The sequence below is a fragment of the Natator depressus genome, chromosome 3 (genome assembly GCF_965152275.1).
Source record: "Natator depressus isolate rNatDep1 chromosome 3, rNatDep2.hap1, whole genome shotgun sequence".
NCBI classification, from domain to species: Eukaryota; Metazoa; Chordata; order Testudines; family Cheloniidae; genus Natator; species Natator depressus.
This window is the reverse complement of record NC_134236.1, coordinates 160,551,623-160,574,381: the sequence shown is the minus strand read 5'-3', so window position 1 is coordinate 160,574,381 and position 22,759 is coordinate 160,551,623. Positions and strand designations below refer to the sequence as shown.

At 42.8% G+C, this 22,759-nt stretch overlaps 1 protein-coding gene across 1 annotated transcript in view; it reads right to left on the bottom strand.

Annotated features, from left to right (window-relative positions):
* TP53BP2 (tumor protein p53 binding protein 2) overlaps window positions 1–22,071 on the bottom strand; it is a 64,589-nt gene extending 42,518 nt beyond the window's left edge. Inside the window, exon 1 of the mRNA XM_074949197.1 lies at window positions 21,891–22,071. Coding sequence (XP_074805298.1) covers window positions 21,891–21,917 — 27 coding nt within the window. The 5' untranslated portion in view covers window positions 21,918–22,071. The remainder of the gene's footprint in view (window positions 1–21,890) is intronic.
* Window positions 22,072–22,759: the final 688 nt, after the last annotated feature.

Below are 22,759 nucleotides of genomic sequence, written 5' to 3'. Positions count from 1 at the left end.
TCCAGTAGAATCTAATATTTTGAATTTATGTAGCTAGCACTTGTCACTCTAGGATCTCCTACAGATAGCACAACTCAACTTATTATGCCCTTAAACATGCCCTGTATGAATACAAGGTTCCCTGCAAATGCAGTCAAATGAAATGTGCTTCAAATCTCATCTGGCTTCCTCTCTTAGCAACTCACTGTTCTTTGATTAGGATTATTCAATACAAGAAAAGTTAAACAGCTACCTGCTCTTCTTTGCTGTTATTTCTCTACCCTCTGCAATAGGAAGCTCAGATCTTTTTTAAAAAAAAAAAAAAAGATTAAAAAACTATAGCCTAATTTTCAGCGAAGGTGACTTCAGTGGGAGCTGTGGATGATCAGCATCTCTGAAAACAAGGCAATCAGTTTGTTGGATACTACTATTTTAGAATTATAAAATTTAAGAAGCTGACTCAAAAATTAAATAGGTTTATTCCATTCCTGGAGTTCCTCTGAATTTTGATTTCAGCACTAGCTGAAAGACATAACTTCCAAAATCATAAAGCTGTCAAATGTCTTCACAACAGCAATTACTCTGCTAAACCAATTGAACATTTTAACTGTAGGTCTCCTAGCAAAATATGTTCCAAGTCAACAAAAAGACTGGATCTTGGAAGCCAGCCATGTGTATTCTCACCCCCTACCCCCAAAGCTATGTTAAAGTCATATGGGGTAAAAGTGGACAGGTGAAGATTCTTTATGAACAATAATTTAAAGATTCAAAATATGCTGGGCCTGAATGATGACTCAAGCAAGGTACAATGGAAATGTTCGTTTCCCTCTAACTTTAAAAAGGGAGCCATTACAGCATGTACTTATTCAGTTGTTTTCTGTAGATACAGTAGGTCAAACTCATGCCTGGCGTCACTGTACTCACTAGACACAAATTTGGCCCATCATATTGAGGACTTAAAATCTTTTGAGGAAACGATGAACATAGTTTAAGGTGTGCATTTGTCTGAGAAAAATCCTGTTTACTTTGTCAAGGATCTTTCAAATGCCTGGGTTCCTTCCCCTCAAAACAAGTTGCAGCCGCCATCTTATTTACATGTAAAACTGTCAAATTAAAGATATTCTAATACTTTAGGGGATTTCAAAACTACAGTATACAACATTTCTTGTTACACAGTCACCTGGAGTGGGTATGTTGAATTGCCAGCTCCTAGGCTGTATCTGCACTGGAGTACTAAACCACTGGTAACTAAACTGATGGGACTGCACCCAAGTATTGACAGCCCAGTAGGTCTACAGTTCCTGGTACAGCTCTCTGAAGCAGTGGCATCTGAGAAATTTCAAAAGGCCTTCCGCAAGCAGTAAGAGAGTTAAAAGGAACTGAGGAAAAAGAGCTTGCAACTCCCAGAATTCCTAAGGGAACTCCCATAAATTCCCTGGCACCATTTCTTAGTCACTGCATTACAGTGAAAGCAAGGGAAAAGATAAATGGGATGAGGAACAGAATGGGAGTGAAGAGACAAGAAAGATAAAAGGGAGTGGGGAGAGTGTGTGAAATGCACAGGTGGTGATAACGAATGTGTGGTACTGAAGGAATGACTGGGGGGGGGGGGAGGAAGGAAAATGGGAGTGAGAGATTCCACTCTTCGGTTTTAAGATGAAATTCAGGAAGTCATTTATTTCCCACACACAGAAAGAGAGAAGGAAGTTGTAAGCCAAGAAGCTCCTTCTCCTTCCCTCTCCCACCCTTGGCCGGAAGCAGCTAGTAAGTTCGTGCTATGTGCCAGCAGTGTATGCAGCCACACAGCCTAGGACTCTTCGTTTAAACACTGAGCACTATTGGGGGCACGTTTCCATGTAGACCAGAGGTGTGTTACAGGCATGCTACAGTGGTTAGCGTTCCATATGTATCTAATGTGGAAAAGGCCATCATGACTTTGTGCAGTTTATGGGAAACTGCCAATGATGTGTCAATGGTAGTTTGGTTCTATTTAAAGCTTTCAAATTGAAGCTTTGAAGTTCAACTTTAAATTTACAACAATGCTCCACGACAAAACTCGAAAACACACATTTTATACGCACTATTTTAAGGAGAGTTTGAAGGTGGGGAAGTGACATTCCACCAGGCAGAGCTACCATGTAATCACAGAGACAGAACCAGAAACCAGAAAAACAGTTTTGTTTTCCTTAAGCTCAGCCAGCTTTGCAGCTGCAGTGAAAACCTGGAGTTTTACAGGAATGTACAATACACCACCTTTTGTAGCATTAGCAATGACTGCCCCAACCACTTCACACTTAAAATGACTGCACACAAAACTATCTCCCAGGTCCTGTGTATCTGAAAACAAATGTCCCTAGATGCAGCACATTTTGCAGTGATTCACTTTCAGCTGGGAATGTTTTTAATTAAAACGAGCATAATCATGGGTATTATATGGAACCTCAGACAGCCAACCTAATACAAGATTATTCACTCCTCAAATGAGCATAAATAAGTCCCACTGCTAATCTTGAGGTTTACATACACAGAGACAACTGTTCAGAAAGGGTCACAAGTTGCCCATCTATACCCTGAAAATCCCAGATAAACTACTTTACCAGGGTGTCCAACCTCCCTTAGCAATGACTATGTCAGAATATTTGTATTCATTGACAAATTGAAAGTGTATTTCCAGAGCAACATCAAGTAATTAACTGCAGCGTTTGGATCAGCCCCCAGGATGTAGGGGCACGGCCTACCCAACTACCTGCTGCTCTGATGTGAGCCACCCCTTCCCTGCTATTCAGCAGCTCCCACACAGGCCATCTACTGCATTACTGAGGAGGGAAGAGAAAGCAGCACTGGCTGCTCCATTGCCTGGTAGGCTGTATAAACTCCAGGAAGAGCCAAGTAAGAGCTTGCCTGGCTCTGCCTGAGCCTAAAGAGAGTATCTAGCAAAGATGGCTGCCTTCCCTATCACTGCAACCTACGACAACACAGAACAGGGGAAGGGAGAAGCTAAGAACCAGAAACCTTTTATAGCTCCCTGATTGACTGCTTTGGCATGGGTGGGTTATAGTAGCCTGGTGGCTGCTCTAACTTACACAAGCTGGCAAGGCTCCCCAAGAGACCACACACCAGCAGGGGATAACTGACACGTAGCGTGCACCAGTCACTCTCCCAACCCAACTGTTGACATGCTGCTCCACATCCCAGCATGGCCCCTAGGCAGAGGCTGTGGGGAGAGAGGCATGGGAGTGGAGTAAACTGGCACCATACCACTGGGGAATCGCCAGCAAAGGATGTTTGGGTGCTCTGCACAACATAATTGGCATAAATGGACCATAAGAGCCCAGAGAGACTGACCCAAAGTACTGGCTGTAGCCCTTGACCTTCTTGAAATATGTTTGGCCCCAAAACTCAAGAAATTGGGCACCACCCCTCCAAATGGGCATGAGTTACTACGACAAAAGAAAAGTGACTTGTAACAGGTAAACCAAACCATTCAGTCTGAAGAAGTGGAGGAGAAGAGTCAGATCCTCAAATGCTATTACAGACAATACCCAATGAGGCTGAAAGCTCTGACAATTGCGAGTAGCTCTGTGCCAAGTTTAATCTTGTTTTACCTTTTGGGGACTGTTTTTCAGAAGTGTTAACCCACCAAAACTCCAACTGAAGTCAACGGGAGCTCCAGGTGCTGGGCCTCACTGAACATCAGGCTCTGAAATTCTCTGTTTTGCTAATATCCTCCATTGGGATAGAGATAGGTTACTTCTGGATGTGTCTTGCAGTTCAATTTCTAGTTTGGACACCTAAAGACCATCTCCTCCCACATCAACAGGATCAACCATGCTCAACACGTGGTGGCAGTATTAAAAAGGACTGATCATGGACACTTTGCCTTGTCTACACCAGTGTCTAAGATGTGTACAATTATGACCAGTCAGGTGCCAAAAAATCATCTTATTTTCTAGCATAGACAGGACCTACGTGGACTTGAGTGTACAGAGTGTTATTTGCCATTTATTTTGTTCTACTCCTTAGACAATCATGACTGAATATTTTGTTTTGTTTTTTGTGATTTATGAAGGGGTTTTAAATGTAAAAGCACTGGATCCCAGCAGTGTAGCTCGTGGCATATTCACCAGATGCCAGAGATGGGTGGTAGATCTAGCAATGCAGGTTCCTGCATGGTTTACCATACATTTCAGCTGGCAGTATTGTCCAGCCTAGAAAATAAACTTTGCAATTATGGCTCCTCCAGCAAAGGAGAGAGAGAGAGAGAGAGAGAGAGAGACTTTCATCTGATGCATCAAGGGCACTGAAGGGATGACTAACATGTGCACGTTCACTTCAGCCAGAGACCATTTTTCTAGCAGGCATATGAATCTTTAGAAATGCAAGTGAAATGCACAACCCGCAAGTGTTGAGATGGCAAAGCAAAGCACATATTTATAAAGAAGAACTTTTCACATCTCTATAAAAGAACGGACCAGATTCAGAGGCAAATCTAAGGGAATCCAAATTGGTGTAAGTTGCACCTTCTAGTCCCCTCATCATGAGTTACAGCATTTGATTCCAATCCATGTAATTGACACATCATCTTCTCTGTATATAACCCACTACATTTGAATCATAACACCTATTGAAGAGGCCGAAAAGGGAGGTGGTGTGGCAGGACAAGCAATTAGAAAGAGGATGTAAGAAGGTGTACATTAAAGCAGGCTACACCCTACTTTAAAATTTCACCCTCTTCTGTTTCATCAGCATGCAAGTTACACCCACAAACTTCCTGAGATTCACCTCCGATTTTTTTTTTTTAAATTCAATGACACTATCATTTCAGACAAGCTCTTTTATGTGTAGTTTAATACAGCATATATACTGTTTCCCAGCTCTAACATTTGCGGATAACTATTTCTTAAAAAAAGTTGCTGAGCTCTGCTTAAATGCAGATCTATATGCCCACAAAGGGTTTTAACTGCAGCTCTAAGATCGAGGAGTACCTGTGGCACCTGAGACACTAACAAATGTATTTGGGCACAAGCTTTCGTGGCCTAAAACCCAAGAAAGCTTAGGCCCAAATACATTTGTTAGTCTAAGGTGCCACAAGTACTCCTCGTTCTTTTTGCTGATACAGACTAACTTGGCTACCACTCTGAAACTACAGCTCCGTCATTTTAAAAAACAGAATCAGTTTTCCTAACTGGTATTAAGCCAAAGTTCAAGTAGCTAAGAAGATATTTGCATTACGCAGTTTATTGGCCATTCAACTGAGCAGATATGGTGGTATGCGGAGAACTAGCTGTGTTTTCTGATATTACTATAGTGATTAAAGTGTAATGGAGAAACTAAGGGAAAAAACAAATACACTTGTCTTCTTAACTTGGCTAGAGATGGACCATTGGTCTGACCCAGTATGGCCGTTCTGAAGTTCTTAACTTTGGCAGGGTCCCTTTTTAAGGGCCTGGGTTTTCCTTTTTCTACGCTCTAAAAAAGATGGTGGCAAAAATCTTCAAATTTGTAAAGTAGTTCCATTACATAATTTAGCATCAAACATAATATTTTAAATTAAATCTTCAGTTATATAAAATATTTTAAATCCCTAAGTGCATGTGCTGACTGGAAAACTCAATTATTATGCAGCTTCTCTGACAGCATGGATTAGGTAATTCCTGAAATTAACCTAAGTAAAAAGGACAGTCTGTACTTTCACACAGGTTCTAGTCAAAGCTCTTATGCAGAAACTTTGTCAGCCTTTAATTAGCAGCAATACTTCAAGACAAAACTTTGTATATATATATATATATATATATATATATATACACACACACACACACACACACACACACACACAAAACCTATATATCTCACATAAAACACTATATTCAAATATGGAGTTCATTAAGGGCCTTAAATTCCCTGCATAAATAATGTTTGTAGCATTGTTGTAGATGTGATAGTCCCAGAATATGAAAGAGAAAAGGTGGGTAAGGGAATATCTGTTGTTGGACCCACTTGTGTTGGTGAAAGAGACCAGTTTTTGACATAGAAATAGGTTACTTCTGGATGTGTCTTTCAGTTCATCGTGTACTTTCTGTGTTGTGGTGTTCCAAAATCAGACCGTTTTCACTGTTCTCGACCCTTAAAAGACAGTCTCCTCCTGCAGATATCCATTCAAGAGTGGGGGAAAACGTGTTTTGGTCCCTGGTGGGGACAGGAACAACCATGCTCAACACCTAGTAGCTTTTGAGCTTGTCTCTTTCACCAACACAAGTCAATTCAAGAAAAGATATCATCTCACCCACCTGGTCGCTCTACAAAAATAATGAAATTCAGGGTTAACCTTTAACCTAGCCCTGTTCTGCCCAGGTATAATGCATCACAAATGGTATAAGAGGCAATAACGCTCTCCACTTACATAGCACCTATCATCCACGCACTTTACAAACAATAAGCCTCAACACAAACAGGCAAGCAAGTAGTCTGCTCATTTTACAGATGGGAAAACTGAGGCACACAACTAATTGGCAGAGATACAAGAACCCAGCAGACCCATGAGAACACTACCCCTCTATAAAAAAGCATGAACTATTTTAATATTGTGAATCAGTCTAAGCAAGTGATGTCATTTCAGCATTCAACTCTGAGGTTTCTCTGCTTTGTGAGTTTAAGACAAAAACTTAACTTTAATATTCTTAAGCCACAAAAAGCTAGTTTTAATTCCCTAGATATTTATAGCAGCACTAGGAAATGGTGTTGGAGAGACATTTCATGGTATACAGTTTAATGTCCCATCAAAATGAGATTGAAGAATTTCATTTATCAGATTAATAGTGATCTGTAATAGAAATCACATACTCAGCACTGTTTGTATCGTATCTAAATTAGACAGCAAGCTCTTCAAGGCAGAGACCTCCTCTTCCCCCAATGGATTCCATGTACAGTGAGAATGTAGAAGAACATTTTAGCTGTATACTAGAAAGCCATCATTTCAGAGGTGCAGTAGCTGCTTTTAAAAACAGTGTGGGAGGTGGAAGAATTACAAGAGCCAGATTCATATCCTGAATTAAATAAATGGTAACAGAGTTATTTTCAGTTAGAGTACAAAAAACAAAAACAGTAATAGCTAATGTTTTAGGGTGAATAAGAACACTTAGCTATTAAATTGAAAAAGCAATTTGTATGAGAGAAATATACAGATGTAACTACTTCCAGGCAGAGACCTTGCATCCAAAGTTTCAGCCCGGAGTGAGTTTTTACAGGTAAATAAAAACTCCTTTATAAACAAGTCCTGGATCTTACCTAGCCCTGGAAAACACAAACACTGATGCTTCATCTTCACAAGCCAGCCATGAAGAAATCAGCTATTAAAATGTCTCACATTTCTGCTGACTTGACTGCAACTTTCTAAGCAAAAGGCAGCTTGTACAATGGCAGGTTTTTTATATTCTGATCAACAGAATTCCACATTGGTACGTAGTTCTAGCTCTCAATTTAACAGGAGAGAGGCAGCAACTAAAGTTGATACACCAAGTTTGTATCAGTAACAAAGGGATTCCTTTCATATCAAGTTCTTCAGAACATCTATCTGGTCTTCACTAGTCAGCCAGTTCAGACTCTGTATTTAGAGATTAAGGTAAACAAGAGGGTACACAATAGCCTTCCTAGAAGAAAAACACATGATCCTGGCTCCTTTCATATTCAGAAGTTCACTTTAATAAGGTAAGACTCAAAGTGTACAGAGAAGTTTAATATTTACCTACAGCCACACCTGATACACAAAGTATGATCCTTCCTTCTCAGCCACTGTGCACACAGCTCAGTTTATATTGCAGTGGCACTTAGCCATAACTATGAGAAAGGAAGTTATGATGCAAGGTAGGAGTGGTACAGTAGGAAATACTGTAATTGTTAAGATTATTCTGGTTCTAAATAAAGGACAGCCCTTCTTCCTTTTAATTGTATTGCAGGAGAATAGAACTCGACCTTTAATCCCAAAGACACAGTAGTCTCTACTCTCTAAATTAGGTTAAATTCTCATTGAAGAGATATATGTTCCATTTTCAGAGGAGATAAAACAACTTGTTTTCTATAAATATAGGGAAACAGTTAAGATGAAGCTTTTTTAAGGGTCGAGAACAGTGAAAACGGTCTGATTTTGGAACACCACAACACAGAAAGTACACGATGAACACACTGATTTTTGCTATTTTAAGTTTTTTCTTCCCCCACATCAGCAACACTGAGAAGTAGCTGGAGACTGTGCGACCAAAACCCATGGACTTAATTTCCCTAGAAAAACACAATTATAATTGGAACACAACGCGCCCCTCCTACTTCACAGATGACAATTTCTGTATTCCAGCAGATCTCGTTTGAAATCTCAAGTGCGTCTGTACATCTAAACAGAAGTGATCCATAATTATAGCTTAGATACTACCTTCATCACAAGGTCTCTTTTTCTGCATCATCTAATTTGGCCATATTAATTTTCTGAAGTTTGTTAATCTAGAATTGTTTAAATCTGTTAAACACATTAGTTTCCTAGTCTGATGTTCTTTACTTATGCTACTACCAGGAAGGACAAGAGGGAGGAATCCATTAAAGGGCCATTTACCAAAGCTGTAGTCAAAACTTTGAACTACCCTACTCGGATCAAATATGCGCACTGGGATGCATGTGACCAACAGAAAAAGGCATTCTTCCTTTTATTGTCAGCTCTTGAACTGAGCAGTTTACAAAGAATCTTGAGCTCAGAAGCACTCGGTTATTAAAAATATATTCTATTAGTTTATGTACAACAGAACATGCAGGCCAGACTATCCATAAGCAGGACATTAGGAAAAGAGCAGTTCAAATAAAACTTCAAACATGAACACTTTGCCTTGGTACTCAGTGAAAGTATTTAGCCAAAAGTTATACCTACATAACTGTGGTACTTCAGTTTTGTATCTGAATTTACAACCAAGCATGCCTCGGATCAAGGGTATCTTTTAAGGGTGATTATATTTTCAGACCACCCACGTCCGTAATATCAGTATGGAAAGCCAGATGTTTAACGTGAACTGGGGTTTGTAACGGTTTCAAAGCACTTTTTATAAATGTTTTATTTTCAGATTTTAAGAATTACACTGGCTCTATGATACAGAGAATAAGGGTTTATCTATATGCAGTTTTGTAATGGTTTTAAATAAATTGGTAGAAAGAGTGATTTAGTTAAATTAATGTTATCCCCTAGTATGGATGCAGATATATTGGCATAAGGGGTCTTATATTGCTATAGTTTCAATGAAACTGTATATCAACATAACTGAATCCACACTAGGGGGCTGCACCAATTTGATTAAATTAGTTTTTCTACTGATTTAGTTAAATCAGTGCAAAAAAAAACCTGGGTGTAAACAAACCCTAACACGTTCCTGAGATTGTATGACAGAACATACAATATACAACTCTTTTCACAATGACATCTATACTTGGAACTCCCTTCCTGCACATGTTCCCCAAGTGTCCAATAACCAGTTCTGCATGTCCTCTCAGTGACAACTAGTCAGCCATTTTGTATCGTTAACACTTAACAAAAGCCTAACTAAAACGGATGGCATGAAGGTTTGATCTTCAGCCACTGTTTGAACTGTACAGTCTGTCTAAATAAGAGCTCAATCCTCCTACTGAAGTCAGTGAAAGACACACAGACCAGTCCTCTGGATCATATGCCCCTTCTGGCAGACACTACATTGCTCAACCCAGTCTGTGTTCAGTCCTATCAAGCAGTCAGGGTTCAAAGAGCAATTAACACTTTTCAACCATACAAACTCAATACCCCCCCCCCATTTCTAAAAACAGATACTGCACTCTAAAATAGAAGGATCTAACTTACTCAACACAAGCAAAATAGTTTGCAGATGCCTCTCTCCTCCCTCTGTTAAGTACTGCAACATACTCTGCATGGAACAGATGACATCTAAGGATAACGAATGGAGTTATGAAAGCAACAGCCATATGCCTGAACTGTCTTGCTTTTCTCAGCTGACATCAAACTCATAAGGAGTCTTTGTATTTATTTTTTTTAAAAACTGTTCCTGAAGCTCAACTGCCATGCCACTCCCACTGAAAGCAGTGGTGCTGTTATGTCAACAGCCTTCCTGGATGGCAATTGGCCAGCAAAAAGGCTTTCAAAGAGTTCCTGTGGGATGCTATTGTAAAAAACTCAATTGTTCTCACTGGCCTTTCAAGGCACACGTTCCCGCAATGAAAAAAGGAGCTAAAATGTTTCTCAGTGTCCATAGCAAATGAATACGGTTCCATACCAGCCGTGATCTGTACATAAACTTTATTTCAGGAGGCCCAGTAATGAGATGGCAGCACATTTAACCCATGCTTCCTCTGAGGAGACCAGACTATCATGGAGAGGTGGCAACTGCACCACACACACTTTGCTATTTGCTGGCGAGGGCCAGCTCTAGGTTTTTTGCCGCCCCAAGCAAAAAATTTGCCACCCCAAGCTCCGAGAGCACAACTGCACAAGGAAAAAAGGGTGGCCAGAATGCCACCCCTAGAATTGTGCCACCCCAAGCACATGCTTGCTTTGCTGGGGCCTAGAGCCGGTCCTGTTGCTGGCTAACTGATGTCCGCGATACTACAGAGGGTTTAAAATATTTACTCTTCTCTTTTCCACCTCGCACTTAGAAATCACACTGATAAGAAAAGATGACTGATACTTCTGCCTCAAGCAACAGGAATACCCATAACCCAAAATCACATGTAACTCTAGCCCATAAATCATAGCAAGGTCAGGTGACTATGGGGAAAAATTTCCCTAGAACAGGTGAATTTATCACCTGTTTCTAATGCAAGTAGCAAAAGCTTACTGTTAAATTTGGGGGGGGGGGGGGGGGAGTGTTTTAGGTCTAGTCCTTTCACTTAAACCTAAACAACAACTGCAGCAAGAGAGTTATATGGGAGACACTATTGGGCTTATTATAAAAGTAGAATGTGTAGCAAATAAATTCTCATTTACAAAAACAAGGATTCAGGGTGCAACTCAAAAGCACCCAGTGTTGGCATACTCTAGCCCAGGGGTAGGCAACCTATGGCACATGTACCAAAGGTGGCACACAAGCTCATTTTCAGTGGCACTCACGCTGCCCGGTCCTGGCCATCGGTGCGGGGGGCTCTGCATTTCAATTTCATTTTAAATGAAGCTTCTTAAACATTTTAAAAAAACGACAGCAATTAGAGCAGAATAAGGCCAATGCGGAGTGCTTTAGAAAATCCTACTTTTAATGTTTAAAACATGCTACTCACTACACAAGCAGTAGCAAGGTCCAAAAGTCTGTTAGTCTCTCCTCCATGAGCTACAGTGAAACACAACCCCTTCCAACACCCACATTTCAGCTATATTTAAAAAAAAAAATTAAAATGATTTCGAAGACAAAGGAAATCAGACCATGTACCAGAACACTGGACAGGAAATCAGGAAACCACAGTTCTCTTTCCAAGCTCTGCCAATGACATGTTGTGTGACAATGGGAAAGCCACTTGAGAGACACAATTTGAATTTTTGTAAATGTATTAATCTATTTTTAAATCAATTAATTTTCCATTGGAGGACCCTTTAAATAGATTGTAAAAAAAAAAAAAAAAAAAAAGTTCTTTATTGAATGAAAGGACAAATTCCTGCTGCTTTCTTTACTCCTGAGGCCATTCTACGCCAAAAAAATTAAAATTCTGCAAATTTTGTCAAATAAATGTGGAGGCTCCAGCATGGCATTGGGGAGCACAGGCTACTGGCTGCACAGAGGTGGGAGATCACTGTGTAGCTCCTCTCCAGGACATGGACTCGGCAGTGAGGCTGCACCCAACCCTGACACAGCACAAGGACAGAGCCTGCCCCAGAAACATCCCAGGGCCCTGCCCTGCTGTGCCAGGTGCACCAGGTAGGCTCAGCAAGGCAGAATCCATGAGTGGAGGGGCTTAGTGTGGGGGGATCCAGGTGTGGGTAGAGATGGTTCTGTGTGGGGCAATCTGGGTGCAGGTAGCGCTCTGGATACACAGGGACTCGTTGCGGGGTTCTGGGTGCAACAGTAATGGGACTCTGCAGAGGGGTCCAGGTGAAGGTGGTTGAGGCTCAGTGGGGGAGTGTAGCTGTGGGATAGGATGGAGCTTGCCAGGGGGTCTGCGTGTAGGGGGTTTGGGGGGGGGCAGATGCTGGGGGAGTGGGGCGGGGATCCAGGTGCAGCTGGTTGGGGCTCGGCAGGGTGGGAATCCAGGTGCGGATGGCTCATTGGGGTGGTCCAGGGGCAATGGGGCTCATTGGGAGGGGGTTCTGAGTGCGTGGGGGTTGGGCAGATGGGGGGAGCAGCTTCCTGTACAGTAATCCCTCCCCCTGCAGCTGAGGAGCAATGGTACAGAAAGCGGTGGGAGGAGGGGAAGGAGTTTGCAGAGCTTCCTGCAGCTGTGGGAGGGTCTGACCCGGCCCCGAATGCCGTGCAGCATCCTTCCCAGCCCAGCCGGCACTAGCAGCTGAGCCTACCACAAGGGTAGGAGCCACCAGCCGGGTCTTTCCCCAGTCATGCCTCCTGCCCCATAGTGATTTACCTGGCTGCCCGAAACATACTGCTGGGGAGGGTCAAATGACCGCTCTTGTGGCTATCCTGTCCGAAAGTCATTTTTCTGCAGGGGAGCAAAGAAATCTGAAGGGACAAATTCTGCGCATGTGCAGTGGTGCAGAATTCCCCCAGGAGTATTTGTTGTTCTTTTGATGTGTCTTTTGGACCTGAGAGCAACACTTCTCCCTTTCCTTTCTCTGAGCAAAGCCTGCTTATTGCCTGTTCTCTTTCAGTTTCAGATCTGCTTCTGCTGGTACAGGTGAACACCTCCTTCTGGGGCCTGGGAAGGGGTGAGCATGATCAACAAACTAGTGAAACTGACAGACAAGGAGCTGGCAAATACACAATGTAAACAAACTAAAAAAGATTTCTCTCTAATCTTTCAGTTATAATGATTTTAGACACTATTTGTAGCAATAGGTACAAAGTTTTTATATGGAAGTGGAATTTTCAAATTGACAGCGCCCTCTATGGTCTCTACCTCAGCTACACCACCTGTAAAGTGATAGTAGCACTTACTCCCCCCACACCCCACCCCAACTGTTCACAAAGTGCTTTTAGATCTTCAGATTAAGACCTGCTTAGAGCTAATTACTACTTTCATATCCTCTGTTCACCAAAATAGGTTTGTCAAGAGTGGCACAGTAATGAAGTGCAGCTAGTGAAAAATTTTTCATACAAGGATTGTTGCAGAGAGTAATATTGAGAATCTCCACCCAAGGTAAAAACAGAGGGAATGGAGTGACAAAGCAATGTATTAAAAACAAACAAAGCTCATTTGATGATATATCTGTAAAGAAACACAACCTCATTGCTTAAACACAGTATGTACCCTGGCACCAAGAAACTGACAGATAATTCCAGAAACTCTCCCTTAAAACTCAGCTCAAGAGAACTGTTAAATTTAGTTTTGCACTACTACAGCAAAACAGAGTAAGAGTCTAAATTTAAATATAAATTATGTGCTTAGTAGTTAATCTCACAGAATTGAAGAATCAAGGCTGAAGAAAAATTCTTAAACTTGATAAAACAAAGATGTGCCATTTTAAATGGATCTCAAAAGTATGAGAACTAGCTACAAGGTTGAATGTATTAAAGGAGGAGTGTAAGGGGAGCACGCAGTAGAAAGCTGATTTTAAACCTCTTTTCAGCCCCACCCAGTCAGTCACAGTCCAAATCTGCTCAGAGGCACAGTCCAGAACACAACTGGCTCAAGGTTCCCCTAGCATCCGTATATCAACAACCACAAAACCCTGTTGTAGTGTGCATGGAGACGATACGATTATGTCAGACAATGACATTTAGTGATACTTGTGTGTGGCCAAAGAAAGGAAACTGACATCACGAGTGTCCCAGTTAGTAGGACTCCCAGGAGCAGGAGTCAGCAGCTGAGAGATCTATTCCCAGCTCTTTCACTGACTTGCTGCATGATCTTGGGCAAGTCACTTAGCTCTTCTATCTTAAATTTCCCTTTCTACAACTCCTTGATCCACAGCAAAGAGTGCTAAATAAACTAAACTCCTCAAACAACTGCACCAAACAACTCGGAACATTAACATACCAGAAGCTTTTCAGGCCTTTGGATGGGAGAGCATCCCTATTATTCAATTTCAGACACTATACAGTATAATCTAACTAGATCTCTCCCACAGAAACTTTTCCACATCAGTTTCACGTTATCAAAAAACGTTTTTAAAAAGTGCCTAGTAACTGTTCTAAAACACTGGGGGAAGAGCAGGCTAAATCCATTCACGTTATGTTTTATTCTCATAAAATTGATGTTGTAAGTATTAAAACGGAGACAACAACCACCACCAACAACAAAAAAATCAAGGAAAATTTTCTCTTCTTTCTTAAATGGCTCCCACAACACACTTACCTCAGCCTAGTTGAGTCACCTAGGCACACAACCTTCTATCAAAAGGACCTCTTCCTGCTAATCAGCGTTAGAACCTATACCGTGGGTGGTTCTGTAATGTAGAACAAATGGATACAGAAGTATCTACTCAAATACCTGGCATACCTACCTCAGACTGATAAAAATAGAAGAGGGAGTGAGGAATGATGAGTTATATCCAGTTGCCACATAAAGAAAACATTCTTGATACGAACATCACTAAAACAGAGACACGTGTGCAAAACTGGCTTTGCACTAAACGTAACTGTAGCACTATTAGTAACTATGCAACAAGTGGTGATGTCACTGGTGTTACTAATTTTAACCTGATTACAGGACTAACAACAACAAAAATATCAGTGATTAACAGCATGATGGGAATTGGTTTCTACCTTTGAATATTTCTGGCAACAAGGAATCCTCATGGATTAGAGCAAGAGCATCATTCGCCTAAAATTCTCATCCAAGTGACAGAACTAGCTATTCCACACCATCTGCAATTCTCCCACATTCCAAAAGTTTGGCATTTTCTCAAACAGTTGAGCATCATATAAAAATAGGACTATTTATACACTATACCATCTTGAAGTCAAACAAAAGGCCCTGCCTCAAGCTCCTTAATCATCTCTTACTCAGGCAAAACTAAGTTCGGAAAGAGGTTTACCTGAGCAAAAAGTGAGTAAGGAGAGTTAAAACAGGGTTTTAAGACAGCAATGCTGTGAAAGAGCGAAGAGCAGGATGGCTTAATTTGCTCATGACCTCAAGAATGTGAGCATCTTCCAGAATATTAAATAACCCTCTCTTTGATACTAGAACTGACATTTGTGTACATTCCCAGGATAACAAGGGAACCCTCCAACCTCTTCCCCAGGGAGGTCACAGATGTGAGGAAATAAAGTTACTCCCCTTCCTCCTGATGCTATAACAGCCAAGCCAAGAAAGCCACTCTAACCAAGTCATTTTTGCAGTGCGTCCGACCTCCTTATTCACAGGGCCTCCCTTTGAAAGAGACAAGACCCTGTCCCTATTGAACAAACTCAGCAAGCCCAGTGGCATGCATTGTGAGGGCAAGGAGACCCCCCCCCGGCAGATTGCTAACAAGGAGAGCTGGTAAACCTGGAAAGCATTTTAAAGCCAACTTATCATCATCATCAATTTGAAATGAACACTGAGCACAGTGCCACTTTAAGACACCAGAATGAGGATAAACCAACAAATATGTTATGTCCATTGTACCTGCCTCTATTAAAACTCCGTTGACCTCCATGCAAATTAATCTAGCATACAGCTCTTCAGACAGGCCCTTCATTAATAAAGCAGAGATCCCATCTGGTAACAGCCACAGGGGAAAGGAAATGTTTTACATGAAGTGTCCATCCCCACCTCTCCCCATCTGATCCTCCTGTGGATTGACCCATGCAACAGTAACAGGAAACCCACAAGGCATTCACAGTCTGAATTACTGATGAATAGACAGATCAGGAGCAAAACCATAATAAGTGATTTCCCAGGACTTCCACAGACTGATCTAGTGTTCGGGGGGAGGCGGAATACAGATCATTTGTGATGAAAGCACTTAAAGAAACTGACATACTGAACAAATTGTAATGTACTACAAAATACAGATTTCAGGTGAATTTTTTCTGGGAGAATGGGGTTGTTTGTAAAGAGGGACAACACAGAAATAAGTTTTATTTTAAAATTGTTTCACAAATTGAATAGGAAGTTATTGATCAATAGACAAAAAAAGCCCATTGTTTTAACAAAAAACTGCTGAACTATAGGGGTACAGGAAACCTAGTGAGACATTATTTACTGTCATGATTCACAACAACAAATCACGACAGCTCATGGTCTGTAAAATGTGATGCACACCCAAGGCACTGTAGAGAAAAGACCAGCAAAACATGTTCTCAGAATTATTCAACATTCTATGCAAAATATCCCTGAAGTTAAGACCCTGAATACCATGTATTAAATGATTTCATGAAATAATATTTTGGTAACATTACTAAGTGACTTGCTTTGGCTAAAATGTCCAGAATTATATTTAATAGTTATCCAATGTATACCAAGCCCTTAAATAAATTAGGAGGCAAAGCCCCAACTTGGGGTGCTTACAATATAAACCCCAATCTGACAATCAAATACATGCTGAAGTCAACTGGGTGTCACAGACACAGAGGTCTGGCTGCGTGGATCCTGTTGCAGGACTGGCGCCTAAATAAGCAACACACAGATGAAGGAAGGTGGTTCAGGGTGAACAAAAACAACTGTTTATCTGCATTGTACTGTAGACAGACATTTTTTCCCCTTATCTAACATTAAGGTAGTGAATACTTACTGAAGATGCATGGGTCTGTAAATCCCAAGTAGTTAAAACCAGATTGTCTCATAATACAATTGAGGGAAGTATTTTAGTCAAAGAAAACTGCACTAGATGGATCACTGATCTGATTCAGTGTGGTAATTCCTATGTTACTATTCAATGGAACATCCAAAGGGCCCTTGAAAGTTTATTTCTTTAGAGTGCTCTAACCACTGGGCTATGATATACTCTGTGGTGAGGGCACTCAGCCTGTTCTGCTGAAGGTGTTCCACTGTGGATAAATAACTAAATAGTTATTTGTCGAGAGTGAGAATGACTCTAACCTAGGTGGAAGCCCTAACCACTAGGAGGTAGGCGATGCAGGGTCTAGTCCTCTTTCTCCAAAGACTTTAATTATTTAAAGTCTAGAACAGCTTCAACAGGAGAGACTGAGCGCAATCTACATCAAGATACCCCATAGCCCAGTGGTTAGAGCACTCTGAGAAGTACGGGAGACCCTGTTCAATCCTTTGTTCCCCTCACACAGAGGGGAGAATGGTCTCCCACATCCCAGGTGGGTGCTCTAGCCACTGGGCTAAAACTTACAAGGCAGGCAGGGGCATTGCCTTCTCTGTGCACCACCTCTTCCTCTATTTTGCACTGAGTGAGGCAGGCACTTGGCTCATTCTCACAGAAACAACTTTGGCTGCTAAGCAACTTCACTCCAGGAGAGGGATTCGCAGTTGTAGATCATAGGTGCCGAAGTCTGGGTTGCAGCAAAGGCGCCTATCTCCATGAGAAGGGTAGGCATCTGGACACACTCTTCTCACTGGCATCTCCCACTGGCTATCTTAGCCAACTCCCCATCTAGCGTGTAGGCTTCTGTAGAGCACATTCCGAGGCACCTCTCTCCTCCATTTATCATATAGGGAGCCTAGCGCCTAACTCGGGATTTGTGGATCAGCGTTGTTCCTGAGATTGTCTGGGTGCCTAAATGTTGGTCACTGCAATGCTCTGCATCGCAACACCTAAGCCCATTTGTAGATCCAGACCTTAGAGCTATTATGACCAACAAGAATTTCAGACTGAATTGAAGCCTCTGCCTATAACAGTCTCTGCATTAGCTCCATCTGTGAAACCGCCCACCCCTTCAGCAAAGCTATTTATCCAGCATACATAATGACGCATGTTATTTCCTAACATCTACTCATCTTTATGGTAAGAATGCAAAACACGCAAAGGGGACCAATTATGTTGCAGAAAGATATGCTATTTTAGAAAATGTGCTAGCTCTTCATCGCAACACAACAGTACAAATTGCACTCCCACAGGCCTTCAACAGATGGAAGGTGAGACAATTTTATATGGATCATTTAATTCTCTGACTTTAACCCTGTCACTACTTCTGCATGCATTTCTAAGGTGCCATCAGTTTACCAGTACGCAGAGGTAATTCATTATACTCTTGCTATGTATGCATTGCACTGGCTGGGGCAGAAGAGAGTATGAGAGTGGTGCCAGGGGGTTCGGTCAGATTGTTTTATTGTGGAAGGAAGAGATAAGATAGGGAAGAAGCAGAGGAAAATATAAAAGTTACCATAAAAGGAATTAAAAAAGGGGGGTGGGGAAGAAGGGGCTGGAAGATGCTTAAGGATCACCTTCTTATTTCTCACTCAGCAGCATGGATGAAGATATTTATGCCCATAAGAGTCCCACCATCACACCAAGAAGGAGACCGCTCTCCTAAAGTGTCACGCTTGGTACATTTTGGTTCAATGTCATTCCTGGTTGCTATACATTTAGACAGATGTTAAATACTCTTTTAAACAGACTCCAAAATCTCATCATTTAAATATGATTTTTGCTGGTACAAAACAGTGTTAGTCATCAAAAGGGCGATCGGATAAAAGAAGCTGCAAAAAAGTGCAAGAGATTGTTTTAAGGTTTGCTATTATTTATGCTCCCAAGTGTTTTTAGCACTATTTGGGCTCCAGTTCGTTTCTGTTCCTATCCATTCAGAGTGTTTACACTACAGAGGAGATTTTCAAGGGGCTGTTTAGGCACCAATTCACAGTGGGCCACTAACTGCTCTTTGTGTCTTTTAAAATCTCCTCCTACATCCCCCCCGGATTAATGTAATTATTAGAAATGAGAGCCTGTAGAGCAACAAAATATATTAAAACCTTTAAAAATGCTGAGTTCTAAATCCACTATACTTGCACTCTAGAATTAAGTCACTTAACTTGTTCTAATTTAAACTGATCCATTACTTTATGTAGTAAACACGGTATGGTAAAGGTTGCAGGGATCCTTTATTTTATTAATTTAAAACAGAATGACCAACATTTGCGTCATCATGCAATGGAAGTCTGAGCACCTACAGCAATTCATGCACTGGCACTTGTCTCAAACAACCACTGAAAGGACAGACAGAACTAGATTTTAAATGGAGGTGGCATTCAAATAAAGAAGGAACAGAATTGTTTGGGGATACTTTGGGATGATCTTCAAAGACAGGCAGTTAGCTGATAAGGGTAGTCTCCTGTACAGATTTACTATCTGGTGACAGAATGTTTACTGAATTATGGTTATCTTTGAATTAAGACCTTGCTACTATATACATTGCTTATTTTTCCTCAGATTTCCAGGGGCTGATGACAATATAATTCTCCAAAAAGTCTGACTACTTTAACTACACCAATACTGATTGTGGTCTCTTTAATTACACCAATTAAAGTCACTTACTCCATCCTTGATTTGTCTGCTGGACTAAATCAACCCTCATCATTGCCTCCTCAATGGGGAGGAAAGAGTGATAGGAATGGGAGAAGAGACATTAGCTTCCCTGGAACAAGGGCAAACCACCTCAGCCTGAGATACTCAAGTGTCATCTCCTTATAAATGGAGATTCTCTTCCTGTTTATGGATTCCTATTTGTTTCAGTCAGCTTCCAGGGTTTGTGATAGGAAGGGTGTTTTTAAATTGACAATATGCTGCATCATAAGAATACAATTCCCCAATTCTGCAAATACACTTGTGAATAACATTATATACATGAATAATCCCACTGAGTCTATGCAGCTGTGTAAAGTTACTCATAACACATAGTGTTGGCCCTGATTTTGCCAGCACTTAAAGAGCAAGGCCATATATGCATGGAACACACATACACACTGCAATCTAAGATACTTATAGGAAAGCATGAATGGAGACTGTTTTAAGCACAAGAATTCCCAACACATTTTATTTACTTGTAGTCTGCCATTTTAAGAAATAACCAATAGAGCCCCAAATGAACCATTGTTGGTTAATACCAAATATTCAGAGATACTATTACTTCTCACTTGGCCCAACTGGAACATGGGGATTAAGGACCTCCCTCTTCCCACAGTCAGAGGTTCTGTGCCAAAAGCAAAACCTTTCCATCCCTTCATTCAGCTTCAGCTGTATTCAGTTTAGGCCTTGCCTTCACTAGGAACAAAGATGAGTTTTTAAACCCAGGTTAGAACCATAGGTTAGACAGAGCACTTTATATTTTAACACAAGTTAGCTGGTAGGGGTCAATTTTAAAGTATTAAAAACACACCTTTTTTACCTAGTGTGGACACACCTTTAATAAACTACAAATGTCTCTTGGTAATTCCTACTTCAGTGTCAATGGGAGAATATCCTGAAAGCAAGCAAAACCAGTTTATTTTGTGAACATGGGCACTCATCCTCTTGGAGCTTGGGCGTTTTAAAAAAAGAAAACGGACGTGGAAAATCTCAGGGCCGCAGCAGGGGTCTGTGTCTAGACAAATTTAGGAACTCTAATTTGCTAAGAATTGTTAATGAATTTGTTACATAGAAGTTGCAAACTCACACTGAATAAGTTAGAGAGAACAAAACAATTTAGCTTATTCAGTCCCTCCTCCTGCCAAACAGGCCAGTTCCACCCATAACGTCTATAATTCTCGGAGTGAAACAAACTCAGTGTTCAGGGACTGTTGTGCATGTGAAGATAATTCAGACTGGCAGCTGGTTAAATCCTTAATAAAAAGTCAGAACTATCTAATGCAAGAAGAAATGGGGGGTGGGAGGAGTAAGGGAAGCGTATGGCAAACTCTTCCCTCCAAAGGCTAAACGTCACTGTCCCTTTAAATGTGTGGAATGTTTCACCAATAACCTACCTGTTCCCCAACAGTTCATGCCCCAATGCACTGGACAGCCCCCAACAAGCCCTGCCCCGCAAGCCTAGCGCCTATCAGGGCTCGCCGCTCTTATAACTTAGATAATATTTTTACTTCCCAGTCCAAGAGACAGACAAGGTTTTCATCTCGAGGCTAAAAGACCAAAAACATCAAGACAGTTGATCATGGCCTTTGATAGGCCAAGAGACTACTGACACTTGATCCTAACCTGGGGCACTTTTCCCTACAAGGTTCGCTCTTCTCCCCCGGAGGGCTCGTTACACTGATCTCAGCGTGAAACCGGAGCAAGCAGAATAGCTGTAAATACTGAGATTAGAGGTGGGAGGAAAATCCCCCAACACAAACCAGCCCAGATTCGGACCAAGCATAGTGCTAATCTGATGGTCTCCCCCAGCTCCTCCGTCTCTGCCTCCACAATGGCAGGATCCATTTTCTCTTCCGATGTTTACTGGCGCTATCAGATCCTTCCCTAGATAAGGAGTCAGCTCCATTTAATGACCCGTCTCCAAGCAGCACCGCCCCATCGTACATACTGAACCGGGGGGCCAGGTACACGCGGCTGATCCCCCCCTCCCCCCTTGAAAACCGCCAAGTTACCATGGAGGTACCGAGAGACCCTGGAGTCAGGAGCAAAAGGCAATTTCCAGTCCGAGCCCGAGCTTCCCCCCCTTCCAACTTTCTCCACGAAACTCCCTCTGGCCTGGCTCTGCCCACGCTTGGCCCCAGCCCATGTTGGGGCCAACGAGTCACATTCGCTGATCGCGGCGCCCCCGAGACTGAACAATACGGGATGGGGGCAGAGTCCAGCCCCAGCGCCAGCCCCACGTGTCCCCCTTACCCGCCCCCCCGCACTGCTCGCCCACGCACCCCCCGAGTCCGCTTTCTGCCCCCCGCGCTCTTTCCGGCCGGGACCCCGGACTCACCGGCATCATCTTGGAGCCGAACCGCATGGAGGCGGATGGTGCCGGGTCGCCCCGCCCGAGACCGAGGAGACCACTGGCCGGGGCCTGGGGAGGCGGAGCGGCCTGCGGTGCCCGCCGCAGCGCACAGGGGGCCGGGCAGAGCTGGGAACCTGTTGCGAAGAGGAGCCCGGCCTGCGTCGCACTCTGCCGGATCCCCGCCGGGCCCTGGCGTCCGCCCCCGCTCAGCCCCAGCGCCGCCGCTTTGTCTCCTCGGCGACCCGCTCTCCCCGCCGCCGCCGCCCCCGGCTCCACTCTCCGAAACTAACCCCAAAGCCCAGAGATTGGCGAGGAGGAGCCGAGAGCCCCAACCCCGCCCGGATCCTACCCCCAGGAGGGGCCGGCACAGGGAGGGCCAACTCCCTCCTAAGCCCTTCCCCTCCCCCAGCACGCTAGACAGCGGCGAGCTTTGCCTTGTGTGGGACAGGAGGGAAGCTGCCCGAGACCGCCTTTTATGGGGCTCATCCCCCTCCCTCACAGAGACCCCCCCCTTGAGGGCTCATCCCCCCTCTGATGGGGCGTCCCTCCCTGCTGGCTCATCCCGCCCCCTCCTCCAATTCTCTGGGCCCCATTCCACCCCCCTCTTTGCTGAGGCTCGCTCAGTCTCTGGACATCTCTGCGCCACCCTCCCTGACTGTCCTTCGCCATGACCAGATGGATATTTTCATTATAATTCACTCCGTCCCTCGTTAAAATCAGAAATCGCTCAGCCAGATTTGGATTTCACACGCAGTTGCTGAACCAGCCCTGGCTTGCTGACGTACTCCTGTGGCTCTTGAGGGCACCTGCAGAGAGGATAAGTTTTACCTTTGGCATAATCACTTTCTCACTTC